General features: G+C 45.5%; 1 protein-coding gene across 4 annotated transcripts in view; it reads right to left on the bottom strand.

The window, feature by feature from the left end:
* Positions 1 to 11,762, bottom strand: part of BCL7A (BAF chromatin remodeling complex subunit BCL7A) — a 32,155-nt gene extending 20,393 nt beyond the window's left edge. For 2 of the 4 annotated variants that reach the window (XM_073313373.1, XM_073313374.1), the window contains exon 1: positions 11,525 to 11,762. In XM_073313373.1, coding sequence (XP_073169474.1) covers positions 11,525 to 11,616 — 92 coding nt within the window. In that variant the 5' untranslated portion in view covers positions 11,617 to 11,762. Of the gene's footprint in view, positions 1 to 1,231; positions 1,397 to 11,524 lie in introns of all 4 variants that reach the window. The other 2 variants (XM_073313376.1, XM_073313375.1) reach the window with 2 other exon arrangements.
* Between the last annotated feature and the right edge of the window lie 242 nt (positions 11,763 to 12,004).

Genomic DNA, 12,004 nt, shown 5'->3' with positions numbered 1-12,004 from the left:
ACAATGTTTTTATCCACAATATTAATCATATTCCCATTTCAAAAACTTCAAATTGTATTCTGATGTCCTCAATGTTATTTACTGTGAAAAGAAAATCACTCTGATCTGCTAATTAAAGCATTTCTTTTAATTAGATTGAATTAACATAAGATACTCATTTGTGTTTCCAACAGCACCCACAGTGTGCTAGATGCTGTATGAATTATGAACTGTAGCATGGTCTAGTAGTTGACTGAGCATGGGACTAGAAGCAAGGAACTCCTGAATTGTATCTGCTCTGCTTTGACACCTTGGGCAAGTCAATTCTCTCTGTCTCAGTTTCCCCATATTCATCTTGAAAGTTATTTTGTTTAAAAAAACAAAAACTCACACACACACACTAACTTCCAATTGCCCCCAACCATCCTTGCCAATTTTTGTGGCTTTACAATCAAATAGTGGAAGGGCATCACATTTTGGTCTAAATTATTTTGTTTAGGTTGATAGTGATCCTTAAAGGTTTGCACAATATTTTGAAGACAGCAACAGATATGTACATATTTAGAATTTAAAATAAATACTAGTATTTAATGTTTATGTCTCAGGCTATGTCTACACTACCACTTATGTCAGCAAAACTTATGTTGCTCAGGGGTGTGAATATTCTATGCCCCGGAGTGATGTAAGTTGCTCCGGCATAAGCGGTAGTGTGCACAGCGCTACACTGGCAGGAGAGCTTCTCCCACCGACATAGCTACCACCACTCATTGGGGGGGTGGTTTAATGATGCCGACGGGAGCTCTCTCCGGTCGGCACAGAGTGGCTACATGAGAGATCTTACAGCAGTGCAGCTGCATCGGAACAGCTGTGCCGCTGTAAGCTCTCTAGCGTAGACACAGTCACATCAGTACCCTAGAACTTAAGTTACATAATCACTCAAGGTCTAGTTTTAAACAGCCAAGACTTTCTATGCAAAAATTATATACATAAACCCCAAAGCCCTCAAAGAAAACCCTGCGTCAAATTGCATATATAAATGCAACGCTCTAGTGGATGAAACAGAATACCATGTATTACATTGATACATGAAATGTCAAGAGGGCTTTTGTATTAGCATTGAACATCAGAAACAAAAATGTTTAACAGAACAAGAACTGAAAGCCTTTCCTGCAGATACAGCATTGCCATTTAAGCAAAGTGGCTTTAGATAGACCAGACTAGAAGAAATCCACCACTTGTTACAGTTTCTTACCATGTCTGCTATTTATTAAAACAATGTGTGTTTAAACAAGGATAGCTCCCGCATACCCCATCTTCTCTTGATGGTCACGAAATGATGTCATAATGCTGAATTTATCACATCACACTCACTTGCATTGCAACAGAGTTTGGTGAAAATCACAGAATTATGACTTCCCTGTGGGATCAAGCAGAAGGAGAAAGGGGGGAATGGGAAAGAAAATGCCATTATTAGACACACAAAGTGCTCTCAAATGCACAAAATAAAACTGAAATAAATGAAAATATTTTTTCAACGTTAGGCTCTCTCTTTAGAGTTGGGGGTGTGACTTTGTAGATGTCTGTATAGTGACTAGCAGAAAGGTCTCTCGACCCAATTGTAATACAAAGAAATAATAATCACAAGACTAGCATCAGTGTGATTGGAAAAAAATACTGACCAAAGACATGTCCTTTGGTTCAAAATGTTCTTCATCCAACTGTGTTTCAGTACAAAAGCCCCCATTAACTTACATACCTAAGGATCCATTTTTATGCAGAGTCTACTAGTTCCCCAAGTTGCAGAGATGGCTCTTGTTGACTGCACTAATCTGAAGGGTATGTTTATAATGGGCCAAACTCTTCCCTCATATAAACACTTGCAACTCCCATTGAAGTCAGTGGGACATGCATATCAGAGGGTAGAATCTGACTCAAAATGGAACATGTAATGAGCCACAAAACACAACCTACTTCAGCCACATGAAAGGGGCACTATGAACCATTACAAAATCTCAAAGAGATGACTTGATTACACTAGAGAAAGTGCTAACACCCTTTCAACTACACCAGTTCTAGAAATGTTGGAAGCACTAGCTTGGATCTAATACTTGCCAGCCTTTTAACCAGCAAGCTCTCTGAAGGGTTAGATGATACAGTGTCAAATGCTGGCAACAGCTGCATAGCTATGGTAGGGCTCCCAACCTTCCCAATGTTGGTGGAGCTGAAATAATGTTAGCAATGGTGGGAAAATGTTGGCAAGATGTTAACCCATTGGTCCACTGATTCTCCAGAGGACTTGAATTAGTCTCAGTTGCCTCTGACTTGGTCAAAACTAGAGTCAGCTTTGTGCTAACATTTTAAATTTGATCTGTGTGGATGAGCACCTATTTACTCTGCCTCAACCCTGAATTTTCAGTTTCAGGTTGAAACAAACCCCAACATTCAACACAAAACTCAGTCAAAATAGCTGAGATTCACCAGGCTTTGCAGTCAATATACAGATTATATACAATTTTGATACAAAAGCACAAATTGGCCCAAGTTCTACAAACTGAACCAGGTTTCCTTTAAAGTGCTATGACCCTTGGAGAGCCAGAATATAGCTTAAAGTTTGTAACAATACCTGAAATAAGTGAATTTCACATGGTTAGGGTTTCATTTCACACTGCTTTAGCAAAAGGTTTCCTATTGGTGCCACATGAAGAAACCACAGATCTCAATCATTTTCAGGGAGGGAATGGAAAGGGCAAAAGCCAATGTTTTGAAATTCTTATAAAGTATAGGGAAATCTACTTCAAGGAAGAAGTACCAGCAACAAAACCTGTAACTGATCTTTTCAACCTCAGAAAGTTGAACAGCACATGTATTTTGTACAGTACAAGGAGAGACAATGAACAGAGATGCTCCTGTGGCAATGCCTACAAGTGCCAATCTATAGCTAGAGCATATTATGGTTCTTCACCAGACCTGGGAGAGCACCATGATCTCTCAAACTCCTCATCAACAAATGAGTTACTTTGCTTCTTAGCTCTCACACACATTGGTAACATTTCCTGGTCTGTGTCCCATTTAAAGACTCTGTTGTGGGGCCAGACTTTTCCATAATAAATACTGAGCACTTCTATAATAATACAACCGTTCATCTGTAGCTCTCAAAGCACTTTACAAAGCAGGTCAATATTAACATCCTCATTTTACACATAGGGAAATGGAGGCACAGATAGCAGCCTGTTACTGTTGTTATGATTTTCATCCATTATCTCCAAATGCTTTACAAAAGGAGGTAAAGTATTGTTATCCTTGTATTACTGCTTGGTAAAATGAGGTAAGAGTGGCTAAATGACTTACCCAAAGTCACACAGCAACTCAATGGCAGTTAGAAATGGAACCCAGGTTTCCTCACTCCTAATCTAGTGCTCTATCCTAGACCAGGAGATTGGCTCAGTCTCCTCTTGCCTATATATTCTTGGTGTGTATGTGGGAAATGATGAGTTATGGAATATTAACTCCCTATACTTGTGAATTATTTTTCTGCCTCACTCTAAACCACATATCTTGCCCCCAAAATCCTGTGATATGCATTATACAAATATATTTAATAAATAAGCAGATGATATTTAAACTCTCTCTTTCTCTCATCAAGTAAAATATTCCAATATTTTCTGGCATATGGCAGAAACTGCCAAGTTTTTGACCAAACTCTTGGAATGGTATAAAATGTCCTAAATGATCCTACCTAGAATCTGCAAATGCTTCTCAGCCTTTGAAAGCTATAAATGACACATTAGGGGAGACAGAAAGAGATGTTCCTCTTAAATCCATTAAGATACATTGGACTGTAAGCACTTTTTGGATAGGTGGATTGTAAAATTATAAATATTTTGGCTAAAATAGAGACTGTCTCTTGTAACATCATGGATGGTCAGCAATTCTGCCATGTATTCAAAAGTCACATGCACAGAATGTATATTTACAGCAGCAATGCCTATTCAGATATATACTTAAGGATGTTCTATAATATAGGCCCATTGATACAGTGCTTTGAAACAACCTAATTGAGTAAGCTGCACTAATCTCAAAGATCAAAACCATTCACAGTGAACAACTTTATTATTACTATAACAGTTGTATTAAAGCATTGGTTCTCAAACTTATTTGATCGGGGCCTCCTTGTGTCTGTAGTTATTTACGCCCCGCTCCCTCCCCACACACCCCCCCCAAATACATATACCATCACCCAGCTCTGAAGGCAGTGCCACGCCAACAGCAGCACATTTCTCACAGCAAACACAGCTGCCCCACTGCCCGCCCTCCATGTCCCTAGGGGCTCACAGCCAGAGCCCTGCCACCTCCAGGTGAGCCTGAGCCCAGGCTGCTTCCTGGTGAGGGATTGGGTTGGGGTGGAGAGTCCATGTCTGGGCAGCCTCCCACTTAGGGATTGGGGGCGGGGGAGGCTGTCCCCTTTTTCCCCCACCTCCTTGGTGTGCACAGCCCTTCTGTACAAGTCCCAGCCATTCAGGACTGACAGCCACAGCTCTTCAAACAAACAAAAAAACAACCAAATAAACAAAAAGGCACACGCTTGAGCCTCCCTTGACATATACCCATGCTTCCCTTGGGAAACCCACCCCATAATTTGAGAACCGCCGTATTAGAGTAATTCCCAGAACCCAGTGGTCAGGATCCAGTCCTCATCATGCTAGGCACTTTGCAAACATATATGAAGATACAGTCCCTGCTCCAAAGAGCTTACAGTCTAAGACCACACATATTTTCTAACAGACATATTCTGCCTGAGTGAAAAAATAACCCCAAAATGAGCATATGTGCATATAATACAATATTAGTTACTGTACACCAATATTATGCCCAGTAACGAGCCCAGTGCACCATCTCACCTCTTAGTTACATACGGTGGGGACAATGTGCATAGAAGCCATTGTCTGGGCAGAGGGACCTGCTCCTGGACTCATCTTTCATACATGAGTGCAATACTCAGACTACAATAAAAGTATAACTGGGTTCAAAAAAGAATTAGATAAACTCAGGGATGATTGGTCCATCAATGGCCATTAGCCAAGATGGTCAGGGATGCAACCCTATGCTCTGGGTGTCCCTGAACCTCTGATTGCCGGAAGATGAGACTGGTTGACAGGGGATGTATCACTCAATACAGGGGGGCAATGGATCAGTGTTCATGTTGCACTCCTCATCAGTATCCGGCCTGGGCTAGGCTGGGCAAACTAATGATCCAACCAGTGGACCAAATTCGGTGATGGATCCTGGTCATGTGCCATCTGACCGCAACCCCAATATAATCGCCATCCTTCAACTTTCAAGCCCTTGAACTGGTGCTTCAAATTCTTCAGCCACCAAACGCAGCATCATTAATGCCTTAGCTATTCATCACAGTATTGACAAAATCTGTTAGCAAGGAACTCATGTTGCAATTCGTGAAGCAGGACATTATGGTAAATGGCTTTAACCTAATTTCTCACACTCCAGATGCCAAAGATGGCCATGCAACATATGTACGCTCCGACATATCTGATGCTGTTCCACTCTCCTCCTCCAGTTTTTACAATGTGATCCAGGTTGATGGCTTTAGGACTGTCAACATATTTAAGCCACTGAGTGTGTGCTGGGACCAGCAGGTCCTTCCAACACTTGATAATCCAGCAATATTCATCGGTGATTTTAACAGCCACCACTCTGAGTGGGGGTATGCTGATCCAGATGACGACAGTGAATGGCTGATGGATTGGGCGACTAACAATGACTTCATGTTAATTCACAATGCAAAACAATGTGGCGCATTTCTTTCAACTAGATGGTTGAAAGAGTACTCGCCCAACCTTTCATGGGTCGGTTCACTAGATGGCTGTTCACAACCGGTGAGCGGTATAGTACTTGATAACTTCCCTCGTAGTCAACAAAGACCATCGCTTATCCACACCGGGCTTCAGCTACCCATCATTCGAAGCTCAACCAAGCGTTGGTAGAATTTCTGCAAGGCAGCGTGGGAAAAGTTCTGTGACGCACTGGAACTTAGCATGGTTACAATTCTGTTGCACAGTATGCCAGTCGATGAAGCCTGATGCTGATTCCAAGGAGCCATTTATAAAGCCGCATGCTCAGCCATACTACGGGGCTGTCGTCCAATTTACACTCCCTGCCTGAGTGCCAAACGCCAAAACTTGCTCAGGAAATTCAAGATATCTGGCGACTCGGACATTGCTGACCACCTGGATGCAGCCAGGCTTACTTGGTAGAAGGAATCTAGAGACACACTTGACTTCATTTATTCCAGTCAGAAGTGCTGGAACTTGATCCGCCAGCTGGGTGCTGCTCAACAACCTCCAGGTCAAAATCATCCACAGGTTAAGCCCAGTGAGGTTGCAAGCCATTTTATGTGGGAAGCAAAGGTCCCACTGGCGAAGCGATTCAAATGCAAAGTATATAACAAATGGTGCCTACTCTGACATCACAATCTGAGTAAGAGTCAACCAGAGCCATTTATGGTCAACGAGCTAGATAGGGCCCTAACTCCATCAAGCTAGGCAAAGCAGTGGGCTATAACATCATCTTGGTGGAACTCCTCAAACACCTTGGACCAAAGGCATCACAGTGGCTTACTTAGTTCTACATATGGGTCATTAATGAGAAGAAGTTACCACGCACTTGGCATGAAGCAAAGATTATTGCTATTCTTCAGCCAGGCAAGGACCCCTACAATGTGTCATATTACCACACCATATCCTTGCTGTCAGTGTATTTCAAGGTGTTTGAGAGTCTGATCCAGAAACGAACCGCTCCAGATTTGGACGATGTCTTGCAGGTCAAGCAGACAGGGTTCAGGAAAGGATACAGCACCTATGATCAAGTCCTGGCCTTGACCACCTTTATCGAAAATGGTTTTCAACAAAATCTAAAGATGGCAGCAATCTTCTTGGATTTGATTGCCACCTATGACACAGTTTGGCACAGAGGGTTTTTGTTTAAACTTTCTCAAGTTGCCCTGTATTGGGTGGACAAAATAGTAGAGCTCTTCTCCAAAACAGGAGGTTTAGAATACACATCGGCAACTGCTGTAGCTCTTGGAAGTGTCAGATCAACGGCCTTCCTCAAGGTTCAGTTCTTTCACTGAGACTGTTCAATGTGTATGTACATCAACAACCTGCCAGCTACATTCTTGCGCAAGTTTATCTATGCCAATAACATCTACTGCAGCTAGCAAGCTCAATCCTCCTCAGAAATTCACAATATCTTGAATGATGATACAAAACTCATGGCAGACTATCACAGTCAATGCTGACCACAGCCAAGCTTTTCCAAAACAGTTTCTAGTGTATTTTATCTGCATAATGCAAGAGCAACACACAAGTTAAACATTTTTCTCAATGGCCAATGCTTGCAGCATGATCCAAACCCAGTTTACCTCACTGTAATATTGGATAGGTCATTAACATACCACAACCACTTGAGGAAGACTGCAGCCAAAGTCAACGCTTGGAACAACCTCCTCAGAAAAGTGGCTGGTACAACCTGGAGCACGAGCACTCGGATGCTTAGAACATCAGCCCTTGCCCTCTGCTGTTCAACAGCAGAGTATTGTGCTCCTGTCTGGTGTTGCTCATCTCACACGAGGCTGGTTGACATAGATCTTAACCCCGTATTGTTACCGGGACTTTATGGGCAACTCCATTGTCATGGCTACCGATACTTAATAACATAGCACCACCACAAATTCGCTGTGAGAAGGCATCTGTCAGGCTGCTGGCCAAGATCCAAGAGAATAGCAGCCTGCCTTTGTACACGGACCTCTTCAACCACCCTCTAGCTCACCTGTCTTCTAGACGCCCTTTATGGTCATTTGTGCCACCACAGGACATGACAGTGGAATCTGCTTGGCACAAGAAGTCAGTGACAACAGTTGTTAATCAGTCTCTCACCACTGACCCAACCATCTGTCCACCAGGTTTTGATCTGCCAAGACATCTGAGGTCATCTCCAACCCAGTTTCAAATAGGAAAGGGCACCTGTTCGGGCCATCTCTTTAAATGGGGTTTTTCTAATAACCCGCAATACAGCTGCAGTCAACTTCAGACTATGTCACGTATCCTTGACGGGTACCCACTAACTTACTTCAACAACAGGTTACCAGCTCTCCACCTGGCTGATGATGACGCAATCAAACGGCTGGGCACATTGTGCACACACTGTTACATCACTTGATAAATTGCCCTGTTCAGTTCATTCCCTCTGAAGCATCTGGTACCGGTCACTGGTCTGACTCAGCATGGCCATTTTTATGTTTATATTCTTATGTTATGTTATTACAGTCCCACTATGTAGTGCTCCATTTTTGATCCAAGAAATGGAAGCACTCGTGCTGGGACTTTTCATCTCCAATGGTTGCATTTCCACAGTAAAGATGTGAATGGCAACAAATTGCTCCCAGTTATAACAAATTAGGTGTGGTACTCACGCTCCTTGCAAGTTGCTTATGTAGCTCTTGACAAGGTGTGGGTGAGGCTGGTGTATAAATCTCATAATTCACAACAAGCTTCTCAAAAATGTTTAAGTCACATAAACTCAAAACATTTAATGTCTCAGTGCCTTTCCATTCTACATGGTCTATGGGGATGAGAAATAAGAACAAAGAGACATGAGGTTTGTTAACAAAATAATGAGTTCCAACAATTTCATGCGAAAAATGTGGTTTAGGTAAGTACTCATCAGACTTTCATGCAAGAAGTGACGAATAAATCTGGCAATGGTCAGAATAAGTGCTTTCAGTAATTCTGTAAGGCCACCCTTAAACAATCTACCCTGTCAGGATTTAAATTTACAAATTCCATTTGAATCCTAAAATCTTTACTCTTGGTACAACAAGCCAGGCTAATATCTGTGCACAGTTGCTGTGATGGTAGAAAATACTTCCAAAAAAAGATTAGCCTCTCTTATTTTAATTTGTTGGCCATGAAGAAAAGATCAAACTCCTGCCTCTCCTTCTCTCCAAGCACAGTCAAACTCCTGTCTCTCCTGTACACTGCATAGTATTATTTAAAGGAAACAAGTACCAGTTCTCTTTAAAGAAATATCAGGAAATTTAAAAAAAAACAAAAAACAAGCATCTAGCTACATTACCACTAAGAGAAAGTGCTGTCACATCTCTACCTATTGTGTTTGACCCCTCAATACTAACCAGCCAGTCAACAAAGAGCATTAAAAAAATACATAGTAGAAGTATTATTTCAGGAACTCTGTACTATCATCAAACTATAACACTGTGAGTGCTTCAGCTCCCAACACAATAGATGGATTCCTACTTTGAAATCCCCTTCTCAAGCCCTGCATTACGGACACATATTTTGATTCTTTGTCCGATTCAAGCAAACCAGCCTATTCACAGAGTTCAAGGGCTCTAAAATGGCAACAATCCAGTTCAGGGAGAGAACAAGAGAAAAATGCAGATTTATTTCTATATTTTATTATTTTGTTAAATCAATTTAAAGTTATAAATTACATAACAAAACAGGAACCTTCATTTTATCCTATTCAAAATATATGAGTTATGTCGATTAAAACTGGTCCCTGGAATTTACTGTGTCTTTTACACATTTTAAAAAAGACATTTTAGGATAGATATACAAAAGCTATTGAACAGACAAGGTCAAGCTGTTTGAACAAAGTAACTCTTTCCTGAGTCATACTGACACTGCTCTTTATCCCATCCAAAAAACCGAGACTGTGTATTGTGCTACAATAACTGTTCTACTATATTGTTTAACTACTTCATGTTGATTTTCATAATAAAACTAGGAATGAGAAAAGCATAAAATGCCAAAACACTTCTAAGGTTTAATAAAAGGGGGTTATTTTACTATGGGTACAACCTTTAATTATGTAATTTAAAATAAATTCAAGTACCAATTACATCTCTCTCTCCAATTCCACTCAGGATTTAAAACCACCAGAATGTTAAAATAAGACACTTTCGTTCACATCTGATTTGCTTATGTGTGATTTTTTAAGCTTTTTTAAAAACAAAAACTGAAAGCCTATTGGGATTTTTAATACAAGATCCTGTTTGTATTTGTTTTCACCCAACTCTCAAGCATAAAAAAATAAACTCAACACCTTTTTCATTTACACACTAAGATAATTATTATTTCTGCAACATTACAAAGCATTTCAAAATGTGTTTCCTTAAAGATCCACACTAATAATACTTTTAAAAACCTCATCCCCTTCCCTGTTTTTGACAGGGAAATTTGAGAGAAGGGAGAACGGGTTTCTTTTGCAATGGACTAAGGCCAGTGGGGGGGTCTGACTCATTCCTGCTACATCTGCTCCCATCCATGCACCACTCCCTGCCCGGCCCCTTCAGCTTTTCTTTGATTCTTTGATGACACCCCCCCTTCACAAATCGCTACATTCACTCCCGCATCCCCATTAGTTTGCAAGAGCCCCTAGGATGGGAACCCCGGGGGGAGGAGATACACACTCTGAGGCAGCATGAAGGGGAGTGAAGGAGAGATCGACCGCACGGGACGGTCTCGGCAACTGGGACAACAACGGTACCAAACTAGGACCAAGGGCAGCAGGGGGCGATGGGAGGGTGAGCTGAAAGAGGCGAGGAAGACAACACAAGTGGGGTTTGGGGCAGGAGGGGGAAAGAGAATGAAAGAGGGGCCAGGGAGCAAGAGCAGGGAGGACATGGGCCCGGGGGCGGGGGGCTCAGCCGCAGAGCGGCGGGGTAGAGGCGGGCCCGGTAGGTACCGGGGCTCGGCCTCAGAGCGGGGAGGACCCAGAGACGGACCGGAAGAGAGCGGGGAGGGCTGGGGGTACAGATCGGGGGAAGGGACGGGCTCGGCCGCAGAGCGGGGAGGGCCGGGGTACGGATCGAAAGACGGGGGGGGCTCGGAAGAGAGCGGGGAGGGCCGGGGGTACGGATCGGGGGACGGGGGGGTCCTCGGCCGCAGAGCGGGGAGGGCCGGGGTACGGGGGGGGGTCCTCGGCCGCAGAGCGGGGAGGGCCGGGGTACGGGGGGGGGTCCTCGGCCGCAGAGCGGGGAGGGTATGGATCGGGGGCCGGGGGGGCTCGGAAGAGAGCGGGGAGGGCCGGGGGTACGGATCGGGGGACGGGGGGGGGCTCGGCAGCAGAGCGGGGAGGGCCGGGAGGGACTCGGCCGCAGAGCGGGGAGGGGGACGGGAGGGGCTCGGCCGCAGAGCTGGGGGGGACGGATCGGGGGACGGGGGGCTCGGAAGAGAGCGGGGAGGTGCGGGGGGGACGGGAGGGGCTCGGCCGCAGAGCGGGGAGGACGCGGGCCGGGGCTCGGCCGCACAATGGAGCCCTGTGTGTCTATCTGCCGCTCTCCCCCTCACACGCCGCCTTCGCGTGACTCGCAGGAGCGAAATGGCTTGTGGGTGAAGCCGGCTCCCTGCCCCCGCCCCGGGCCGCCCGGCGGGCTCCGGCCCCGTGCGGGGGTGAGCAGCGGCACGGCCGGGGGAGGGGCCGGAGCCCGGCGCGGCCCGCTCACCATTTGCGCACTTTCTCGATGGCCGCCATCACCCGCTTGATGTCATCCTTGGCCCGGCTGCGGGTCTCGGCCCGCACCGACCGGCCCGACATGCTGCTGGGGACGGGGCGGCGGCGGCTGCGGAGAATGCGGAGCTCGGCCCGGCCCGGCTGGCTGCGCCGCACGCACAATGCTCCGTCCCGCCGCTCGGCTCCGCCCAGACTCAGCCGCCCGCCGCCGGGGCTCGCGCACTGCGCAAGCGCCCAGAGCCGCCGCCGCCGCCGCCAGCTGCCGCACGCGGCAGGCCGGGCTCGTGGGGCGCGGGAGGGGCTGGCGCGCGGGCGGGGGCCCCCAAGGAGTCAGCGCCGCGGCCATGCGCGCGGGAAAGGGGCTGCCAGGAGCTTCCGGGCGCGAGGGGACCAGGCCTTAGTCCTGTTGCTGGCCCGAGGAGGGGGATGTGACACCCAGTGGCTAGAGCAGGGCGCGGGGAGCCAGGACTCC

This window comes from Lepidochelys kempii, chromosome 15, assembly GCF_965140265.1.
Source record: "Lepidochelys kempii isolate rLepKem1 chromosome 15, rLepKem1.hap2, whole genome shotgun sequence".
In the NCBI taxonomy this organism is placed as follows: Eukaryota; Metazoa; Chordata; order Testudines; family Cheloniidae; genus Lepidochelys; species Lepidochelys kempii.
This window is presented reverse-complemented; position numbering and strand designations above follow the sequence as displayed.